Raw genomic sequence first — 22,899 nt, forward strand, 5'->3', positions numbered from 1 at the left:
CACACAGCTTTTGGCTTAATAAGACATTAACTGATGGACTGGAGTGCTGTGGATTATTGTGATGTTTTTATCAGCTGTTTGGACTCTCATTCTGACGGCACCCATTCACTTGGAGTGCGCATATGATGCAATGCTACATTACTCCAAATTTCAGGGTGAACTATATCTTTAACAAGTAGACAGACACAAATAGGAAGCACACTGTACACAATATTCATACAAACAAAAACAGTATGGTGGCTATTTCAAACATACCGCTTGGATTTTCGCCTTTAACACATAATTTCTTCTGAACTGAAAGTGTTTAATAGCTGACCCAGGCTGAAGGGACCCACTGTGGCTCGATGTCCAGTTTGTCAATGAGTCTCAGCAGCTCAGAGACACTCTTGTCCCGCTCGATGTTTGTGATGACTGCATCGAACATATGACCGTAGCTTTGCTCCATCTCATGTGCTTTCTCCAAGGTCTCTCTCACATCATCGTGCTGCGCAAAGAAAATGAAATGATAATAATTGGTTTGTCAAGTGCTCAAAGACACCTAATGTGAAATATGATTTAGGTGTTTTCCCTCTATATGCAACTGTACATCTATCACTCAAAGGTTTGGATGCAGTTAATGCACGGATATTCCTTGTGTTCTCAAAAACCTTTTGATCTTAAAGGCTTTTACTTAAAAGATTAAAATATAAAAATATTTTTGCTACATAAATATATCATTAAATGAATGGTGCATTAATCAGATTTTTATATATATATATATATATATATATATGTATATATATATATGACTGCTAGTGTAAATTATCTAAATGAAAAATGTGTATGATGATGACCATGTGTTTCTTCACTCCTCTGGGCAGCAGGGTGGAGAATCGATCCTGAGGAGGAGGAGAAGGTCCAATGAAGATGATGTACGGTTTAAGATCTGAGGAACACAGCAGTCGCAGGGACTGAGAAATACAAAACACAATAATTCATGAAATGTAAACAAGAAAGAGAAACAAATACAAAACAAGCTCAGTATGGATGGTATAAAAATCCAGATGCACTGAATATATAGTAATGTTCACTGTCTAATATTCTGAGACGCATCTGTTTTTAAATCTGCAACAAAAACCTAAATCCTATAAGTGGACATCATAATTAAGATTTCACAGCTGAGATTATTATCCTGGCAATTCTGCATATTAGCCTACAAATTCACATTACTGTGTGTCACATTGTTTAAGGTGTTCTGATAATTATTATTATTTTGTAAATAGACTTTAAGAGTTAATTTTTTTTTATACATTACAGTCAGGGTCACAATTTAATTGAGAAATTAATGGAACAATTCCAATAATTCCCACTGTTCTAGATATATGTACTGTACTGATGTATATGTACTGATGTATATAATATATATATGTACTGATGTATATAAAATGAAATTTTTTGTATATAATTGTTCATATTTTTATAAGATTTTCTAGATCACCTTGTGCCTCAACTTTACTACAAAAGTCTCATTTTTATAGCACCATTAGGTATTTTATAAAATAGTATCAAATGGTACATAGCGATCTTAACCTCAAATAACTACAATCAAATGTTTGAAAATACCTAGCTGGCAGGTTTCCTAAATTATTCTCAGAATATAATTATTTTTACTAAAAACTAAATCCGACCAAACTACAATTGTTTTTTTTAAGTTTGGATTGAGCGCACAAATTATATTTAAATCAGCAAATATCAACCTTTAAAAATGAATGATTAATGTCGTAATACATTGTATTCTGTCATAATGTGTGCTTTACTTACAGTCGGAAAACTGCACCAAACACAATTGCAAAAATAATGATTGTTTTCAACTTTATTAAAAATAACTAAAAACTAAAATGAATAATAGACTATAAATGCAACATTTCTGTTACTTTAAATAAATGTTAAGTGAAATGAATTAAAAATTATATATATATATGTATAAACTTATTTTCATCTAGTTGTCAAGTTCACATTTCTCATTTTCATTTAGTTTAACTTGATGTAAAAAAAAAAAAAAGGAAAATATAACAAAACCTAATCTAGTAAAATAACTGGTTTCAAACAGGTTTCCTGACATCAGTGAGTTAGTGTTGTTGTGTTGGGTTTGTTGAAATCCTAAAACTGATCAATTATTAGATAACACCACCAATGTTACACTTTACAGGGGAATCACTCACTTTGAACTGGGATATGACTAAGTGTGTTTTTAACCGAGAAAAAAGTAAACATCTTTTGATGATGAATACTGGATTTCAGCAGTGCTCTTTTGGTAAAAAAAAAAAAACACCTGATAAAAATGTATGCAATGTTGCAAACAGAAAACAAGAGATTATCATTTGTAGTTGTTTTTAATAGAGTCATAACTATACAAGTAACAAGTTCATACAAAATGAAAAATGGTCATGCAAGATCCCAAAAAATCCCAACATGCAACACATCTACAAATCTTCAGGGTAATGATCTATGTGCCATTTCTTGAAGCAGTTGCGTGATGACCGGAAGCATAATGCAACCTTGCAGTGGGAGCAGTATATGGGAGTCTTGAATTTATATCCTTGCAGTTTGCACATGACACAAACTTGCCTCCCATACGTAGCATCAGAACCAAAATACTCTGGATAGCATCGCTCCATCTGGGCAGGTGAGGGTGGGGGAGACGACTCTGTGTCGGACGCCGAGTACGCATTCGTTTCTTTAGGGGCTGAAGACAACCGTGCAGACCTCCTTATGGAGACCGGCGTGTTGGATGTTGAGGGATCTTTGGCAGCAGACAAAAGGGGATTCTTACCTCTGCCGACACGTGCAAGTTCTGAAACAAGGATTTCCCTAAACAGTTTTTGGATGAGTGGGACCTTGTTCTGAGCTTTTGCCAATTTTTGGTGAAGGATGAAACTGTTGACCACTGCGATGTCAAGAAAATGGAAGAAGAAGGTCTCGTACCATTTTGTGGATTTGTGGAGGACATCATAATAATCTGTGAGGGAATCCGAGAGATCAACACCTCCCGTGTATTTGCTGTAGTCCTTCACAGCGGATGGAACAGGAATTAGACGTTTTCTCCAAACCCCATCGGGACCCTTGGCTTTCCTGGTGACTGTATCCCCCGTGAACGCCTTGTGAATGGAGGAACACATGAGGACTTCTCTCGCATCCATCCATTTGATGAATAGAAGAGGACCTTGCCGACACCAACGGATGGAGCCTAATTCAGATCTTCTGCTCAGGTCGTTGACCTTCGGTAAACTGGAACTATGGCGCAATGTGCCACAAGCGAGGATGCCGTTCTGCAACAAATCCAAGAAAAGAGTCGGGCTGGTGTAGAAATTGTCCATGTATAACCTATAACCCTTGCCGAGGACCTTGTGATCCAGTAGTCTCATAACCGAATCATACCCGGCACCTTTACCCGATGATGTCGAAGTCTTTCCTTCATATACGAAGAAATTCCAGGTGTACCCACAGGACGAATCGACAAGAACGAAGAGTTTGTAGCTCCATTTAGTTCGTTTGTCATTCATATATCGCTTAAGTCCACTCCTAGCTTTGGTAGCGACCATTCTCTCATCTACCAGAATCTCTCTGTCGGGGTGAAAGTGTTTCCTACACGCCGAAAGAACGTCCTTGTACAGAGGCTTGATTTTAAGCAGTCGGTCATAACCTGCGGTGCCTTTCTTCTTGTTGTTCTCCTCGTCCTCCTGAAGATCACAGAGGTAAAGATTCCAGGAGATGGCCTGAAATCTTGCTTGGGACATGATGGACTGCGGGTATAAAAAATTGTACATTCGATTCCTCGCCCAGTAGTCCACTATTGATTCTGCCTTCACCAGCCCCATGTAGACAACTAAAGCCACATATGAGTAGAACTCGGGTACGGTTAGAGGTACCCAGACAAACTTCTTTCCCGCTTTCAACCTCCTTTCGGCATTGATGTTAGTGTTTCTGACGATTGTCTTGATTGCAGAGTTGGTGAAAAAGAGCTGGAACAACTGCAAGGGCGTATATGTTGTGTCCGCCATGAGCTGCGGACCTGGAGGTCTCTTGGGAGAAAAATTTGGTAGTATCGGTTCCTCATCCTCATTGCTGATGTCAAGCCACTTATCTGGCTTACTCTTATTTTTCATCCAAGGTGAATCCAAGGCTGAAGACAACCTGTTTCTGGCGTGCCCTGGAGAATAAGTAGTTGCTACGGGCTTTGATTTCTCATCAGTTGAAGTGGGTTCAGAAGTGGAAATAGTTTCGGGATTGGGATTGGAATTGGTGGACATAACGGGCTTGGGAGCGGGATCTAAACTTGTCACAGGGATGAGATCAGCGTAGGGATCAGATAAGGTTATAGGAGTGGAATCAGGGGTTGGTGTGAGGTTGAGTTTTAAAGCATGCTTTCGTGGCCGGCCTCTTCGCCGTGGTAAAATGGGTGCTGGATAAGAGTTAGGTGTGGGAGTGGAATTGTGGTTGGTTGCGGGAATGGCTTCAAAAGTGGGTGTGGCTTCAGATGTGGGTGTGGGAGTGGCTTCAGAAGCAGGTTCAGACGTAGATAGAAAGAGTTTGTCTATTGGTCCTGATGTTGTTTTTGGCGACTGTGCCAATGCAGGTGATTTTGAACGATCCGGACTTTCCAGAAGAGGGTTCCAGTCATCACCAGAATCAAGACTGTAATACAAAACAAACAAACTTTATATGCATGGACTCAGTGGCTACAATAACAACAACTGAATACTAGTCTCAGGACTAACCCCATAATGCCTTACAAGAAATCAAAGTGTTTAAAAAATCCAAAATTTAAATTTCAGTTTAAGAACCCTTTAGATGTTATTCAAAAAATTTAAATAAAAAATAAAGTGTGTTTTTATTGAGTGTCACATTTGCCTTTTATTAAAATAGGATCCATACTTGAGGGGAAAAAAAAAACACCTTAAATTTATTCAAGGAGCCAAACTGACCAAAAATATGCAAGGTGCAGGTTCTATGGTCAAAAAGTAATCTGAAATGCATATAAATATCCGTTGTCACTGTATCTCCCAATAATATGTCATAGTAAGATGGGATTTAAATGCTTGGGTTTATGACTGGATTGCTTCACAAGTCAAATGTAAGGCTTTTAAAGACCTTTTAAGGACATGAAAAAAAATTAAATGAATAAATGTACACTAGAAGTGTCTATGCAATAATGACAAAATTTATATTTCAATATTTTGGGGGATTTTGTTGATTAGACAATATTTTACGGAGCAAGTTTTTGAATGCATTTACAACTGCTTAAATAATGTTGAGGCTGGTTTTTAACTAATTAAATTAAATTAAAAGGTACCAGTACTTTAAATATAAAACCACCAGTATTGTCTTTTGCGTGAGTTGAGTGAGTCATTAATTCAACCAATTTTTTCAAATGGCTGATTCATTCAGGAACGAAGAAAGTGACAGCTGTCTTTATGAATGGATCACTGAATCATTAATTAAACTGATTTGTTCGAAACGCTAAGACATTTTCTAACGAAGCACCTGTGTGTTGCTCTGAGATGCATAACAGTTCTCCTTTGGTTTCATTTGGACGATTTACTTTCACAAAAGCACTTGAAAAGATTTAATATATACTGAATTTTTATTGACTGTTTATTGAACTGTTAAATCAATATCACTTGTGCAGCCATGCTTATACTTCAGAAAAGCACAATAGATACTTTAAAAAAAAAAGTTTATGTGTTAACCAGACTACATACAATAACAACATCAATTTGTAGTAAACTGCTATATATTAAATCAAATTTTAGACATCAACTCAAAATGTAATGCCTATCAGAAAAAAGAAAATACACGTTTAAGAGATTTTATTCAAATCTAAGATTTTTTTTTACCTTTTAATGACCCACGGAAACCCTTCATAATTGAAGCACTGTAATTTTTATTGTGGAGGGCAATACATATAATGCAATCCAATACAATGATGACAGAGATGAATGAATAAACGTTCCTCAAAAACTTGATGGATAGTATTTGATACTCACATTTGAACAAATGTTTCTAAAAATGTTTCTAAAAATGTAGTAAGTAAACCTAGATAGCTTCAGTCCAGTAAGTGTTAACTTGATATAACCCTTCAAGAATCTGCAAGGTTTTTATAGCTTTTTTTTAAATGAGAGAAACATGGACAAAAAACAGTGGCTTTCCTTGAATTTTTATTTTTACTTTTATAAAAACGCATTTTTGCATTCTACTAGATGGATGCCTTTGACCACTTCAATTGTGTCTTGCATCTTTTGCAAACAAATTCAACGGATCTCGATAACTTTTTATTAAATGCAAAAATGTTTTCTGTGTTAATGACCCTGGATGACAAAACTCTACCATAAATGCAAGACTTCCTTACTCACTTTTCTTCCCACAGTTCCTCTTCCCTCCCTGAATCACTGATCTCTTCGCTGTCGTCATCAAAGTCGCTGTCTCGAGGCCTGGTGGGTGCAGGATTAGGGTTGGAAGCAGATATGGGTTGAGTGATGGATAATGAAATCAATGGTTCATCAGTGGTTGTGGGTTCAGAGGTGGGTACATGATAAGAAGTGTCTATGGGTGCAAGTTCAGGCAGGGGACTATGGGTAGTTTTTGAGGTGTGCTTCAAGGGTATCGGGGATGAGAGTCGTTGCCTCTTTGCATTTGATGATTCTGAACCCTCTTGGCTTTCTTCCTTAGTAAAAGGCCATTTTTCAATAGCATCCTCACTGTAACACAAACCAAACATGCTTCATTATGCATGCACATGGAACAATTTTCAGCGCACTAACAATATACAAACACTAAGTACGGTTCAAAAGTTTGGGGTTGGAATGTTTTTTAAAGTTTTTTTAAAAAGAAAGTCTCTAATGCTCACCAAGGCATTTGTTTGGTAAGAAATACAGTAAAAACTGAGATATAGTGAATTGTTATTATATTGTTTTCTATCGTAATTTATTTTAAAACATAAACACCATTCTATTAAGTTGATCTGCTGCACACAAATACACTTATCGACATTATTGTGTTATTTGACATTATTTTAGCTTCTATTTGAAAAAAAAAAAACATTTTGTAACATTATAAACATTTTTACTATCATTTTTGATCAGTGTCTTTGCTGAATAAAATAGTAATTTAATAAAAAAATTATGTATATATATATATATATATATATATATATATATATAAGGTAATTGCGATTTATCTCAATCTTTTTCAAGCAATTTGGAGTTTGTCTCGTAATTGTTTTTTTACAGAACTGTGAGTTTTTTTTTCAGTTGTGCATTAACTCAGTTGAGTTTATAACTTACAGTTCAGAGAAAAATGCTTAAATTGTGTAATATAATCTTGAAATTGCAATAAGAAAATGTCAGAATTGTGAGATCAAAGTTACTTTTTGTTTTTCGAATTCCGAAAGGTTTTGAAGTTTTCTAAATTCTGATATATATGCAGAATTCTGAGAAACATTCTAAATTGTAAGATAATAATTAATTTACTCATGCATTTACTCACTTCTCTTCCCATGGTTCCTCTTCCTTCACTGACTTGAGCTCATTGGTGTCACCATCTATCAGAAGCCCTGTTGTTGTGGGTGTACAGATAAGTGTGGCTATCGGCGCCTGATTGGAGGCGTGTGTGGAATTAGGGTCGAGTTTAAAAGTGGAAGCGGGATTAGGGATGAGTATGGGTGTAGAATTAGGGCTCAGTTTAATGGAGGATGAGGCATTGGCAAGGGTTATAGGAGTCAAATTAGGGCTAAGAGTAATGGTGGATGTGGAATGAGGGCCGAATTTAACGGAGGAATTAGGGATCAGCGTGGCATAAGGAGGGGGTTTAGGCACGATCGTGGCACATGGGGTGGCTTTAGGAAAGAGTTTGGCTTTTGATTTGTCCTTGGACGGTCTGCCTCTCCGTCGAGGTAAGGAGACGGCTGGGGTGTTTTTTGACTTGTGGGCAATCGCTGGTGCTGATGGAGAGGGCTTCAAAGCATTTTTTGTTGACCGTCCTTTCCGGCGTGGTACAGACGAGGAAGGCGAGGAGGATGAGTTCTTCTTTAGTTTTGAGCGCCTGCGAGGCTCCCATTCTTCAGAAGAATCAATACTGGAACATATAATGAATGCACTTAATTGTTATATCACATTAAAGAGGTTTATTATGCTTTATTACACTTTAGGCAGCAGAAAGCATAAAAAACATAAGGTAAAAAATAATTCATGATTGGAAACAATAGATGCATTGACTAAAGTGCTTGCAAGACTATTTTGCTATTCTTCATTATATAATTTAATATTAATTCAGGTCAAATGCATCGTCTTTTAATGCTTAAATTTGAAATCTATGCTATGTCTTTGCAAACTCCTATAGGTTTAAAAATTTTAAAGGTCCTGACAGTGAGCCCATTTTCACTTAATTTAATTAGAAATGCACTCTGTCTGTCAATAATCGTCAACGCATCATAAATATATTTTTTGCAAACAGCATATACATGGACAGCGCCAATAGTAGATTGCTGTTTTTGTCGTTAGCAGTGTCAGATCCTTTTGAAGACACTATGAACAATAAACAATTTCTACCCCCACAACCATAGACTGTAAAAAAAGATGGACGACTCGCCTTCGCTCTCTTCCACTGTCAATCACAGCTGTCAATCACGACGTCACACCACCGTTTTTAGAGCATTAAATAACTATCTAAAAAACAACTTATTTTAAAAACGAACACTTGAATTTACATTAGCGTGATACAAACTAGAGTAAATGACAAAAAAGAGCTTCGGAAAAAAGATATTTGAAGGGTAATTTAATTGTTTAGTTGGTCTCGCGTCCCATTGAATAACATGGGGAGGCGGGGTTTATGACCTATACTAGGTCCACTCACCAGGGGGCGATCGAGACGTTTTGGCTTCACTTTTCAGGGCTTGTGCGGCACGCTTGCCCACAACAGGTATTTTTATACAGTCTATGGTAAAAACACTACACATGACGCGTTACTCACTCTTCATCCCGCAGTCCATCCTCCTCCGCGGATTCTTCGAGCTCGTCGCTGTCTGACAGAGGTTTGTATCCAACCTCAGTATCGCAATCTTCTATTACGCACTCTATTTCATAAAACATTTGGCTTTTCGATCCAACATCCTCCGCTGATGCCATTTCGAGCAGAAAAGGCGAAGAAAACTAGATGCAGCCTCCTCGAACCGGGATCAGACGCTGCAAGAAAGAACATGCGCGCAGACTTTCTGCGTTAGCCCCGCCTCCAACTCCTACGTAGAGATCGTCGCAGTCTCTGATTGGAACACAATCTTGAGTGACGTGACAACGAAAGGCTGAGATCATCAGTAATGCGACGTGAACCAAAAGATCGACCCTTTTATTTATATTTTAAGAACCAAATATATAAAAAGATGTACAAATGTTTATTTCAATGCAGTCTTAACTCTTGGGGCTTGCCTCTATGTTTGTTTTGTCTTTGTGGTTGTGTCATTTTGTTAAGTTAAAATGTTTGGCAATAAATACAGGCTAAATACTATTTACAAAATAATATTGATTTAAAGAATAAAATATCTAGATAAATACTACTCTTTTTTTACTGCTCTCTTTAATGAATGTAAATATATGCTTTCCTTAGTTATTTCATATTTTGTTTGGTCATGGAATTTCATATTTGCACTCTGTTATTGCACATTACTTTACTGACATGTCATATGGCCAATAAATTCCATGCATTTTGTTCTTGGTAAATGCCATTATGGGCTTTTACTCCATCTTACCCTGGGATGCAAACAGATTTTTCCTGAGTTGACCACCTGTCTGACTGAATCCGTATTTGTGCCGTACAGGTTCTGTTCAAACTCGCCCGACTCGATGAATTTCCCTGCAGCCAGGTCACATTCAAAGCTCTGTCGTGATACAAAGTTGTACTCCCTGCCGTTGACCTCATGTGCACGGGGGTTTCGTGTGGTGTCTGTAATGTTTAAAATCAGAAATAAGAACAATAGCTATGCATAAACAAAATAACAGTCTATGTATAAATGCATGTTAGCATGCATTAATTCATGGTTGTATTTAACCCAATTTTTCTTAAAGAAATAGTTTACCCAAAACTGAAATGTCCTCACCCTCAAGTCAATCAAGATGTGTTTATTTCGTCATCAGATTTAGAGAAATGTAGCATTACATCACTTGCTCAGCAATGAATCCTCTGCAGTGAATGGGTGCCGTCAGAATGAGAGTCCAAACAGCTGATAAAAACATCATAATCATCCACAAGTAATCCACATCACCCCAGTCCATTATTTAACAACTTCTGAAGCCAAAAGCTGTGTGTTTGTAAGAATCAAATACAGCATTAAGGCATTTAACTTCAAACCAAATCTTCTTGCATTAATACTCTTTCTCCAGTGAAAAAGTTGTTTGAATCAGGTAAGAAATATTCAAATATGTGAGAGGACAACAAGAGATGGATTTTTTCACTATATTAAACATTATTATGGATTAGGAACTCATATTTTATCAAGTGATTGTTTAAAATGACTTGATGGATTTTTTCTTACAAACATTGGACTGGAGTGGTTATTGTAATAGTAGTTATTACTGGAATGGACTGGAGTGGATTACTTGTGGATTATTGTGATGTTTTATCATCTGTTTTGGACTGACGGCACCCATATACTGCAGAGGATCCAATGACGGGCATGTGATGTGATGATACATTTCTCCAAATCTGTTCCCATGAAGAAACGGGAACAAGAAAAGGGGAAGTCGTGGCCTAATGGTTAGAGAGTCGGACTCCCAATCGAAAGGTTGTGAGTTCGAGTCCCGGGCCGGCAGGAATTGTGGGTGGGGGGGTGCATGTACAGTTCTCTCTCCACCTTCAATACCACGACTTAGGTGCCCTTGAGCAAGGCATCGAACCCCCAACTGCTCCCCGGGCGCCGCAGCATAAATGGCTGCCCACTGCTCTGGGTGTGTGCTCACAGTGTGTGTGTGTGTGTGTGTGTTCACTGCTCTGTGTGTGTGCATTTCGGATGAGTTAAATGCAGAGCACAAATTCTGAGTATGGGTCACCATACTTGGCTGAATGTCACTTCCTTTTTTTTTTTTTTTTTAAACAAACTGAATTTCAGGGGGGGGGGGGGGGTGTAAACTATTGTTTTGATAATAAAATGATTGGTTCTGTTCTAAAATTTAAAAGTTGCCCACAAAGGCATGCTTTTACAACATAATGCATCTCTTATGACAATTAATTTTACAATCCATGCATCTTATTAGGTTTTGGAAGGGAGCCATTGTGTGTGTTCCTGTAGTTTGGCTTTAATGTTAAATTACTTTAAGCCAAAGCTGTAGAAAAGCATAATCTTACGTGGAACAGCCCCGGACAAACGGTCAGGCTCTAAGGAGAGCAATCTTTGTCTCAGTTCATCATGTCCGCTGTTGGGTGGCCCAATCAGTGCGATGGGGCGCTTGCAGTTGGGCGGCTGATGGTAAAGTGCCACCTCCTCATAGGTCAAGATATCCTCTGTGTAAAGCTCTGAACAGTGACAAATATTAATTTTGGGGGAGTTTTTAGAAAATATAAATGCCATTAGTCTATACCAGGGCTATCGAACTCATTAAAAAACTTCAAAAACTTTGGGAATTTCTGCCCACAACAAAAGGTAAATGCTAGATCCCAAAGGATGAGGGTAAAACTGTGTTTCTTCTCAGTATGTTTTCTCTTTTTAAATGCAAATTGCATCACAGGTGTGAGAAACGCTTTCATTGTTATTTCTTATTGCCCATCTTTAGTCTGTAGGGGTATGCAAGATTTCTTGTCTGCAGGAGGTACTCACCAATATTCTTACTTGGGTTGAACAAGAGTTTTTTTAGCTGTTTTTGGCTTTTCTTGGCACACCAGAGTTTCCCTGATAAAAGACAAACTATTATCAGTGAGCTTTCCTCTCTCAGATCAACAGCAAAGAGTTTAAAGGATGATGAAAGCTCAAAAAAGCAAATCAGATGTACGTGTAAGTAACTTCAGACAGACGAGGGCTAACTCACCTTTATACTCTTGATTTCTGTCTGTGAGGATTTTTTTCATGGCTTCTCTGTGCTGTTGGAAGCTCTTCCCTTGAAAGAACACAACAAATAGCAACCAGTTCTTATCTTAGTAGCTGCTGCACCACACATACTAGACATTCAACTGCAAAGATGATATTATATGCCCTTAAAGACATAAAACTGTCAGTGTTATAATTACTCCTATTATTATGTGAACCAATATGGTCAAAATTGTTGTTGTTTTTTTTTCCGTTTTGCAGAGTAAATGCAAAATGTTATAACATGATTTTTCATACATGACAAAAATAGCACAAGGAGACTTCTGAGGTTTTAGTTTTGATTGATCATCAAAATCATTTAGTGTTGTTACTGTTAACTAAAACTAAAAATAGTTTTCAGTAATTGAAAAAAAAGCTGAAAAAATAATTAAAAATATTAGATAAAAAAAAATATTAAATGAAAAATTTTAAATTTCTTTTTTTTTAAATAAAGCTGAAATGAAATAAAATGTTAATATTAAATGAAAAACCTAAACAAAAAAATAGAACTCAAATAAGTGTTAATAGCTAAACCTGAAATAAATACATTTTTACATTTATAATAATAAACAAACACTATTAAATAATAATAAATATTAATTATGGAAACATAACTAATACAGATGACCAAAGTGCATGACAAAATCAATAAAACCTCAAATTGAAGATGAAATATAAAAATAAATGCAAATTCAAAAGATTAATAAATATGATAGGAGTATATAAATAATAATAAAACAACACTATAATCATTGAGTCATCATTTAAACTTAATTGTCAAATAAAAAGTGTAAATCAATTGCAAATGCATGATTAACATGACTGTATGTCGCACTATTCAGCAATACATTAAATTATTTTTTCAAAGGATTTACAAGCATTCTTTTCTGTCTCTATCCTGTATTCAGCAGAAACTCTGCTAATTGTTCTCACCAGGTATAAGACCAGCGAGGGGCTTCTGGTCCTCATGTCCATCGCGGTACGCCTGCCACCAGTTGGGGTCATCCTGGCTGGTGACGTGAAGGATGTCTCCCTTTTGGAAGGACAGGCCGAGCTCTCTGCATGGCACATATAGATCGTCAGATGGGTCATAGCTGAAGTTTGCCTTCACATGCATCTGTAAAGAAAGAGAACACAGCCTCATAATGTATCTTAAATTCTTTCATCACAAGTGTACTTCATGCATAAGTCAATCCCAGAATGCAATGTGGCAAGAAGCCAACTAGAGTTTCAAAGAAGAAAATCCCAGAATTCGAATTCAAAGGATTCAAAGGAAGGAATTAAAATGAAGGAATTAGAGGTGAAATCATACCACAGTTGGTCTGTGAGGAGCTTTGTAGTTTTGAAAGTTTGGGATGAGGAGAAACGTGAGAGACCCATGCATGCAGGACTAGAGATAAAGAAAAAGAACACTGATGTAAATTATTAATTTTTAAAAAAAAAAATAAAGAAATTAATACTTTTCATCAGCGAGGATGCATACAATTTATCAAAAGTCACAGTAAAGACATTTATAATTTTACAAAAGATTTCTATTTTAAATAAACGCTGTTTTTTTTTTTACATCAAAGAATCCTGAAAAAAATGTATCACAGTTTCCAGTAAAATATTCAACAACACAACTGTTTTCAACATTGATAATAATCAGAAATGTTTCTTGAGCAGCAAATCATACTATAATGATTTCTGAAGATCATGTGACACTGAAGACTGGAGTAATGATGCTGAAAATACAGCTTTGATTAGAACAATAAATTAAATTTTTAAAAGATATTCACATAGAAAACAGTTATTTTAAATTGTAATAATATTTCACAATATTACAGATTCTTCTGTATTTTAAATCACATAAATTAAGCCTTCATTTATTCATACATGAGAGAAAAAAAATTCCTACTGACCTCAAACCTATGATCAGTAGTGTACTTTATATCAACAGATAATTATGGTAAAGCAAGTTAAGGTGTTTCAAAGAGTTTAGGACTTTCTGGATCTCACCAGTACGTTGTGAACATCATTAACACTTTTTCCACGGACTGCAATGCCATTGATCTCCAAGATTTCATCTCCTTCACTGAGCAGGTTGCTTTTCTCAGCAGTTCCACCGCTCACCACCCGACTGATGACGACGCGATCATGTTCGTTCCGAACAGTCACGCCCTAAACAACGTTAAGGTATAGCGGTACAACAAACACACAGACAGAAACTACAGTAACACATTCAATGCTGCCATTACAGACTATATAGTAGACGTACCAGGGGCATGTCACGAGTTTTCTCCAGGGAAACCAGTTTGGTGGTCTTTTCATCCTGGTCCACTGATTCAATAGTTTCAACATCTAATTCCTGTTCAGCAATACAGTCATGAGCTTCCATCAGGGCCTGAGGAAGAGCCATGAACATCAACACTGGTGAATTGAGATGTCAGCATCAATTCTTTTGACTTTCTTTCACATAGCAATACCCTAGAAACCACATTGCAACCACCAAGAACACCCCTGCAATTGGACAGAAACTTATAATATCACTTCACATAAAACCCCCTAGCAACAACTTTGCAACCACTCACCCTTACGAGAAATAAGTTTATTCAAGTGTGCTATTAGTATACTTCTTTTAAGCTAAAAAATATGAAAGTATGCTTTTAGTTGACTTTTTATGTACTTCTCAGAATGGGCTTTATGTTCTCCTCAGAAATATAATTAAAATGGCATTTAAGTATACTTGACTTATACTTACAAAAATTCTAAATATATTTGAGCTATACTCCTAGAATCTGTGTTTTCATTATTATACAGTAGAGGGCGCTAGTACACATCTTCTGCACAGAATTTCCAAAAAAACACAAGTGAAGAAGAAAAAAGAAACACCAGATACTAACACGTGTAACACCATCATCTGACATGAAACAGCATCAAAACTGTAAAGTTATGGAATAAAATGACAGATGAAGACGTAATAATTACAGTCAAATTTTGGGGTGTTGATAGACTCAGTCTTTTTTTCAGCTTTTTGTTCAAAATGTTATTTCTTTATTTTTTATGAAACAAATTAAAGTGTTTAAAAAAGAATGCATGAAGCTCGAATAAAATGTTTTTGTTTACAAGCAGATACTCTGTTCTTTCTTTGGATGTTTGGTATGTTCAGATACTCATATAAAAAAATATATACACATTAAAACCTTAATAGGGACATACTTAAAGTATGATGTTTACTTAAAAGAAAACTTATGAGTAGGCCTATTGCAGTATCAAACAACTAAACTAGTAGTTTACTGAGACTATACTTCAAAGTGTACAAAGTATTTAATTAGTAAACTATCAGTATACATATAAGTTCACTTCTAGTATAATTGCAGTACAAACTACAAACATAGAGGTAAACTAGTTGAGTACTCAAAGTTTGCTACCGTTATACTTAAAAGTGTACTTCTATATAGTTGAAAATGGGCCAATTTAGTCCCAAGGAGTATTGTAACAGTACACTTACAAGTATACTACTAGAACACTGATATTTGTATACTTGCTACATAAAGTATACTTAAAAATATACTTGAACTTGACTTACGTATACTAAGTTAAAATATAGCTGCAAGCAGCAATTATGGGGCCAAGCACTCCAACGGGAAATTTAGGAGCTAAGCATGGCATGGAGCATCACACCAAATGCATTAATGAGCAATAACAGCAATTTTAGGATTATTGTAATTGAAATGGCTAAAAAAAATCATAAATACAACCACTAGTACCATGATTACCTAGCTTATCAAGATTGACCAATAGGTGGTGCTGTTATCAAATAAATTTGGTGTACTCTGTGTGACTTTTCAATGTCACACACAAAGTTCGGTGTCAATATGCCATAGCATTGCAGAGATACAGCCTCAAGTGTCAACTTGGCATTGTGCCTCAAATTCGTCGCTGTGGTATGCGAAAACGGTTTTGTCTATCGACACAAAATCCATAACACTTTGTCAGGACACTCTGAAGATAATCTGATTCAAATTTGGTGAAAATCGGACCTAAGGTTGATGAGTTCGAAAAAGAAGCTTTTCAAAATGGCGGACCGGAAGTTCAGCTTAATCTGACATATTTGGTATATATGTTGTTGGCATAAGCCAGGGAATATTTTGAGACCAGTTTCATTACAATAGGCTAATGCATTAAAAAGTTATTAGCATTTTTAAAAGTGTAATTATTCATGGTTAATGAATGGTTTATTACTCTTGACCAATAGGTGGCGCTGTTACCAGATTTATGTGGCATGGTCAGTGTGAGGTGACGATGACACATACAAAGTTTGGTGCAAATATGTCAAAGCATTGCAGAGATACAGCTTCAAATGCATTTTGGCACCCTTCCAGCAAATTCGTTGATGCGCTAAATGAGAACCGTTTTGTATATCGACACGAAATCCATAACTTTGTGCCAGCATGGTCTGAAGATGATCCACGTCAAATTTGGTGAAAATCGAACTAGCGGTCTAGGAGGAGTTCGAAAAAGTAGGTTTTTAACATTTATCAAAATGGCGGACAGAAAGTAAGGCCAATTTCTGCATAATTGGTGTCGATGCTCTCGGCATGACCCAAAGAATATAGTGAGACACTTTTTATTTCAATAGTCTAATTTATTCAAAAGTTATTAGCATTTTTGTGATATTTCATTATAACTCTTGACCACAAGGTGGCGCTGGCACCAAACTTTTTGAGTACCTTCAGGGCACGGAGATGAATATTTTTGTAATTATTTTCGCAACGATACGATGCTGCGTTAAAAAAATACAGCATTTTAAAACATAATTCAAAATGGCCGACGCCTAAAATGGCCGATACGGGAAAATTGGATATCATACGACTCGACATGACGCACTGAATCTAAAGAGACCAGTTTTGTGATTTTTGGCCAAACCATTCAGAAGTTATAAGCCAAAATATGCATTTTTCAATGCATCGAAACACTGCAGGTAGTCTCAGGTCATGGTTACTATAACACACACCAAGTTTGGTCTCAATATGCCAAACCGTTGCCGAGATATAGCCTCACGTGTGTTTTTACGTGCTTTTCGTCAAATTTGTACATGTGTCATTCGACATGTGTCATTGAATTCCATAACTTTTTGCCTGCAAATGTCTGAAGATGATCTGAGCCAATTTTCGTGGCAATCGGACTAACCGTCTAGGACGAGTTCGAAAAAGTAGGTTTTTCAAATAATTGAAAATAGCGAAAAAACTAAACCTTGCGAAAAAACTAAACCTTGTTCATTCGACTTGGCATGAGCCAAGGATTCAGAGGAAAAAAGAATTTCCATTTTCTGGCTTACGGTTCAAAAGTTATTAGCATACAAACATTGAAAGTTTGGACAAGTGGTGGCGCTAGAGAGTAGGAGTTAGAGACTTCAAATTTGCTATAGTTAATGTTGGGACTGTCCTCTATCAGTGTGCCAAATTATACAACTTTCCCGCAATCGGTTCTATGGGCTGCCATAGACTTGCGGCGGAAGAATAATAATAATAACGCCAACGATTACAATAGGTGCCTACGCACCTTCGGTGCTTGGCCCCTAATTACAATAGGTGCCTACGCACCTTCGGTGCTTGGCCCCTAATAAACTTGAAGTATACTACTTTGTTGTAAGGGCAGACCACCATAGAAACTGTATGCAACATTTTAAAATGCAAAAAAACCTTAATAATTGCATATGAACAGCGTTACAACCAACTAGCAACTCTTAGTAAACACAAAAAACACCTACTACCTAGCAATACCACCATAATCTCCCACAGCACTGTCAATCATCACATCACCTCTTACCTCCTCATGCATTTATAAAGTATGAAGAAAGACAGAGCCGCACTGTTTTAAATGGCTTTAGTCAGATGATCCTGATGTTGTGTGAGATTCAGTCCTCGTTATTTACCTGCAGGTGTGGTGACGTCAGCAGGCCTGTGAGTTCTGTGGCTTCATTATATTCACTAGACTGCAGGGCACTCTCTACCTGAAGACCGAGAACAGCAGTCAACAACACAGATGAGTAGAGATACATCTAGACATGTGCAGCATCATTATGACCGTTGCCCATTAAAATAACCTGATGCAGACAATCCAATACTTCTTTACATTTTATACAGAGTTTGCACGACTGAAATGTACAGATCTTATAAATTGCAAATCAAAAGATTTGGTTAAATTAAATTTGTAGCTGAGTTTCAGTTAAAATCTTAAGAAGCAAAAAGCTGTGTGTTTGTAAAAAAAACAAATCCATCTTTAAAGTGTTTTAACTTCAAACCATTTCTTTTGGCTAAAATATGAGTCTTCTAACCATGATAATGCTTGAATTTCTTACAGACATGCAACTTTTGGCTTAATAAGACATCAACTGATGGACTGGACTGGAGTGGATTACTTGTGGATTATTGTGATGTTTTTATCAGCTGTTTGGACTCTCATTCTGACGGCACCCATTCACTTCAGAGGATCTGTTGGTGAGCAAGTGATGCAATGCTACACTTCTACAAATCTGTTCCCATGAAGAAACAAAATCATCTACATCTTGGATGGCATGAGTGTGAGCACATTTTCAACAACTGCATTTTTTATTTTTGGCTGAACAATTCCCGATCAATCCACAATGCATATATATATATATACATTTTTTTTGAGTGAAATATCCAGTTTCCCAATGAAATCACATACAACAATAAAACGGCTTGTGAATGCTATTTAATGTTGACTATTTGATGAAACAGGTCGCTAACAATTCTGTTACGGTTTTACTGTATTTTGTCAAAGAAATGCAGCAAAAACATTTAAAAAAACACTCCGAAATTTTACAACATTAGCATATATTTCCTTGAATACACAGAAATCTAGATAAAAATAGCAAATTAAAGGATTATTTTACCTAATATTTGTGAGCGATTTACATGTTTATGCTGTTATTGCTTATTATATTATTATTAAAATAGCAGACACTCACAATGACAAGCGCTTGTGATAGGGTTGTATGAGATAGCAGCAACTTTAGTTTAAAAGAGTACAAAGATATTTTATCAGTCATAACTTCTGGAGAAAAATAGAGCAGACGCTGGACAAAGAAAAAGCTTTCTAGAGCATACGTTATCAAATATAGTATATAATCCATAAAGGAGGACTTAACCCTTAGCAAAAGGACCGCCTTGGGCCCCCTAAAATGCTTTTTATATACGAGATATGCGTTTGGCAATCACTTGTGCGTCTGCACTGAACGCGCATCTTGAAGCAAATGTAGTTCTTTTCCACACTAGCACACTTCATGCTCGGTTGAAATAATCCTTCAGCGTGTAAATGCATAATTTCTTTCATTTTTAATTTAAATGTATAATTAAATAAATAAAAAGAATTAGACAGTCTTGCATTTTTTACAATTGTTTGGTGAAAATGACCCCAAAGCACCACCTAGTGTCCAAACTACACTAATACTATTATAATCGATGTAAACGTAAACAAGCGCTCTTCAAGATGAAAGAAATCCATTATTTGAAACATGCACATGAAATACTAATAATAAAAAAAGCACACAACTATGGAACACGGTTGTGCAGCAACGAGCAGGGGCGCCCCCAAGGGGTGGCCAGGGGTGGCCACGGCCACCCCTGTATAAACTCTGGCCACCCCTGTGGCCACCCCTAAGATTATTTGCAATGGGTACTATTAATTTAAATGCAGAATGTAAATTCACAATAGTTTAAGAAGTGAAAAAAAGTGCAGCAGCTGCTGCAGCCACAGTTTTGCGTCTCTGAGCAACATTAAAGTGTTTCGTTCCTGAATGAATCAACCGTTTAAATGATTCGGTTCAATCGCAATGACTCACTTATTAACAGTGACTCGCTGCCACCTACTGGCGGTTTTAATTTCACATTTTATGGAACCTTTTTATTTTTTAAATAATTTCAAACATCAGTTTTCAATGTTTTATCTTTAAAATATCAAAACATTATTTATTCATTTGTAACTGCAGGTTAAAGTATTCCATGTTCCACGGAGCTGCATTAAACAGTGTGTAAAAACATCTAAATAGCACTTCAGATGCAGCTTCTGTTTTATCTGCATTGCAAAGATCAATTTTGTTGATACTGATTGCATTTGCTTGGTAACAGCCCAAATGCAAGTATTTGACCTAAAATATGGTGCACACTTTTAGAAACAATGTTGTAAAGGTAAAAAAAATAAAAATAAAAATCAGGTGTCAGCACAATTAAAAATAAGATATCAGCACAATAACACTCAGCAAAATAGTGTAATTATCGTTATCGATAAAATCCTAGAACTCACAGATATAACTTTTTGTCTATATTGCAAACCCTTAATTTTTTTTTCTTTATTTTAATGTGCCATCCCAAAATTTACTGTGGCCTCATTTGGCCACCCCTGTTAACATTTTCTGGGGGCGCCACTGGCAACGAGCATCACAACAGTGAAAGGAACCTCAAGGTTGTAAATGTGAGAAGCTGCAGGGCCTTATTCCTGTATTTTGCCTGGGGCCCCCAGATCACTAAATCCGTCTCTGTCCATACCTCGTCTCTGAGCTGCTGTGCGTGTGCGGTGAGCGGGATCGGCAGACAGAGGCGTCTCATGCTCTGAGCCACACTGCGGTGCATGATGAACGCCTGCTGGAAATCTGACCGAAGCAGCAGCCCGACGTCCAGCTGACTCTCAGCATCCGTCAGACGCAGCTGCAGATGCTGCAGAGAGTCAAGCAAATCATCCAGCTCTGAAAACACAAAGAAAAACACATTACTGATAAAAAAAAGACCCTAATAATAATAATCCCACCTGATTCAACTTAAAAGCTTGCTGCTTTATATTTTCACGTATCTTGTCATTTCAATAAAGTCTTGTCTAGTTGAATCTGGTATTATTACTAATTACTAGACGTTACTAGAAAACAATAACAACTTTTGGATTTCGAATGACTCAAGAGTGAGGATATAAGTCACAATCAAAATACTAGGGAAGTCGATGATAACCATCAACTGTCTGGTGAGTAAATGATGACAAAAGGTTATTTTTTTGGGTGAACTGTCCCAAATCAAAAATTACACACTTCATCTTCAAGGCTTTTTCATGTACCACAATTTCATGTTTATGTGGTAAACCATTGTGTAAATCTCACTTTTATCCCACATCGTAAAGCAAAATTTCAACAATTGTCACCAGTGTTTCACCCAGAGAGTAAGCTGTAAGCAGGTATTTAGCAGCCGTTTTTATCTTAAGGGATACAAGTGCACTTCTTACAGGGACAATCCTCCTGAAGTTAAGAGTCTTGCTCACGAGTGCAGAGGTCAACTCATCACGGCAGTTTAGTTTAAGCCACAAGTAAACTATATCCTGCTAAGCTACACTTTTTTATTATGGTTTTGACAGTCTCGTATGCTTACCAATGCATTTATTATTCAAAAATGCATTAAAAGCATACATTATTTATTATTTAAAATAGCTGCTTTTTATGTGAATATATTTTAAAAATCTATTTATTCCTGTGATCAAAGCTGAATTTCCAGCATCATTCCTCCAGTCTTCAGTGATCTTCAGAAATCAGAATAATATGCCGATCTGCTGCTCAAGAAACATTTCTTATAATTATAAATGAAAAGAATTGTGCTGGCCAATATTTTTGAGTAAACCATGATGCATTTGATTTTTCCAGGATAGGAAGTTCAAAAGAACAACATTTATTTAAAATAGAAACCTCATATTATAAATGTCCTTATTGATCAATTTAATGCATCCTTGTATTATATTGTAATCAGCTATTTTTAAGTATTTAAGGCCACCCCTAAACGTGATGCTTTTTCAGGTTGTTCATCATTTAATTACATTCATCCCTCTTGTGTGTCTCACCTGTTGTATTCTTCTCCTCTGATGTTGACTCTGCTTCCTCTGCAACATCCATCCCATCAAGAAAGGCCCGACTGATGGCCTCATTGCTGCTCTGTGCTGATGTGAGACATGAGGACGAGTTCAGATCGGTTTCCTGAGCCTGTTTACAAGCCTTCACCTCCTCCTCCATCATCATCATCATCACTTCCTCTGAGTTGTCTTGGATTTCCTCGGTCTGCTCATTGCAGCACTGAGCCATGAGTTTGTCAGGACTGTCCATGTCCATCTCAGTGTTGTCACGCCAGTCCACCGACATGCCACCGTTCATATGTAATGTTAACATGTTCAACACAATAAACTACAAGAGGTTCAGAGCAGGAGACATTGATGCATTTATGATTTCCTGATTCCCTGAAACACATGCCAACAAAACAGAAGCTGCATTCTACAAATGCTGTCATTTGTATTGCATATAAAATGTATTTAATGTTTAATATAATATAAAATGTGCAATATCTGCAATATATATACACTTCTATCTAAAAAATTGAGCCTTTTAAAAGTGAAGTGTGTAATTTTTGCACTTCTAAATGGAGCTGCTAAAGTACTGCAAAAACAATTCTATATTTTGGCTACATTTGCTTCCTTTGAAGGCACCAATCAGGTTTCAGCAGTCAAGCACGCAGACATGTTTAGCAACAGTTGGCAGAAAGATGACCATCTGTTTATTTGAGACTACTTAGCACTCTTAGTTTCTCTCTCTCTCTCTCTCTCTCTCTCTCACACACACACACACACACACACACACACCATCACTAGGACTTGCAGACAAACATAAACCGAATTACAAGCAGGTTTCAAGGAAAGAAATAAATTCCTTAAACATTCAAGAGGATTCTGACTAGCTGCATGGACATCTGTTTTGTCACATCTTCCATAAAACACAGTATTTAAAT

General features: G+C 36.6%; 2 protein-coding genes across 2 annotated transcripts; both read right to left on the minus strand.

The window, feature by feature from the left end:
* Window positions 1-59: 59 nt before the first annotated feature.
* On the minus strand, window positions 60-22,617 carry LOC132092090 (protein PALS1-like). Its single transcript, XM_059498162.1, has 13 exons — window positions 21,965-22,617; window positions 20,638-20,834; window positions 18,003-18,080; window positions 14,343-14,468; window positions 14,084-14,245; window positions 13,398-13,475; window positions 13,019-13,202; window positions 12,048-12,116; window positions 11,840-11,911; window positions 11,371-11,538; window positions 9,779-9,972; window positions 834-950; window positions 60-484 (listed from the first exon to the last, which is right to left on the minus strand). The coding sequence occupies exons 1-13, from the start codon at window positions 22,284-22,286 to the stop codon at window positions 305-307; spliced, it is 1,947 nt and encodes a 648-aa protein (XP_059354145.1). The 5' UTR covers window positions 22,287-22,617; the 3' UTR covers window positions 60-304.
* Window positions 2,360-9,275, minus strand: LOC132092088 (uncharacterized). The gene is made up of 4 exons (XM_059498160.1): window positions 9,007-9,275; window positions 7,525-8,112; window positions 6,393-6,737; window positions 2,360-4,674 (listed from the first exon to the last, which is right to left on the minus strand). Exons 1-4 carry the CDS (start codon window positions 9,159-9,161, stop codon window positions 2,463-2,465), a joined length of 3,300 nt encoding a protein of 1,099 aa, XP_059354143.1. The 5' UTR covers window positions 9,162-9,275; the 3' UTR covers window positions 2,360-2,462.
* Window positions 22,618-22,899: the final 282 nt, after the last annotated feature.

The sequence above is a fragment of the Carassius carassius genome, chromosome 18 (assembly GCF_963082965.1).
Source record: "Carassius carassius chromosome 18, fCarCar2.1, whole genome shotgun sequence".
In the NCBI taxonomy this organism is placed as follows: Eukaryota; Metazoa; Chordata; class Actinopteri; order Cypriniformes; family Cyprinidae; genus Carassius; species Carassius carassius.

Coding starts and splice junctions, on each gene's coding strand:
- LOC132092088 (XM_059498160.1), bottom strand. CDS start 9,161: ATGGCATCAGCGGAGGATGTTGGATCGAAAAGCCAAATGTTTTATGAA. Junction 8,113..9,006: donor GATGGACTGCGGGATGAAGA/GTGAGTAACGCG, acceptor TATATGTTCCAG/TATTGATTCTTCTGAAGAAT. Junction 4,675..6,392: donor GAGGAACTGTGGGAAGAAAA/GTGAGTAAGGAA, acceptor TTTGTATTACAG/TCTTGATTCTGGTGATGACT.
- LOC132092090 (XM_059498162.1), bottom strand. CDS start 22,286: ATGTTAACATTACATATGAACGGTGGCATGTCGGTGGACTGGCGTGAC. Junction 14,246..14,342: donor AAACTCGTGACATGCCCCTG/GTACGTCTACTA, acceptor AACGTTGTTTAG/GGCGTGACTGTTCGGAACGA. Junction 13,203..13,397: donor CTCCTCACAGACCAACTGTG/GTATGATTTCAC, acceptor CTTTCTTTACAG/ATGCATGTGAAGGCAAACTT.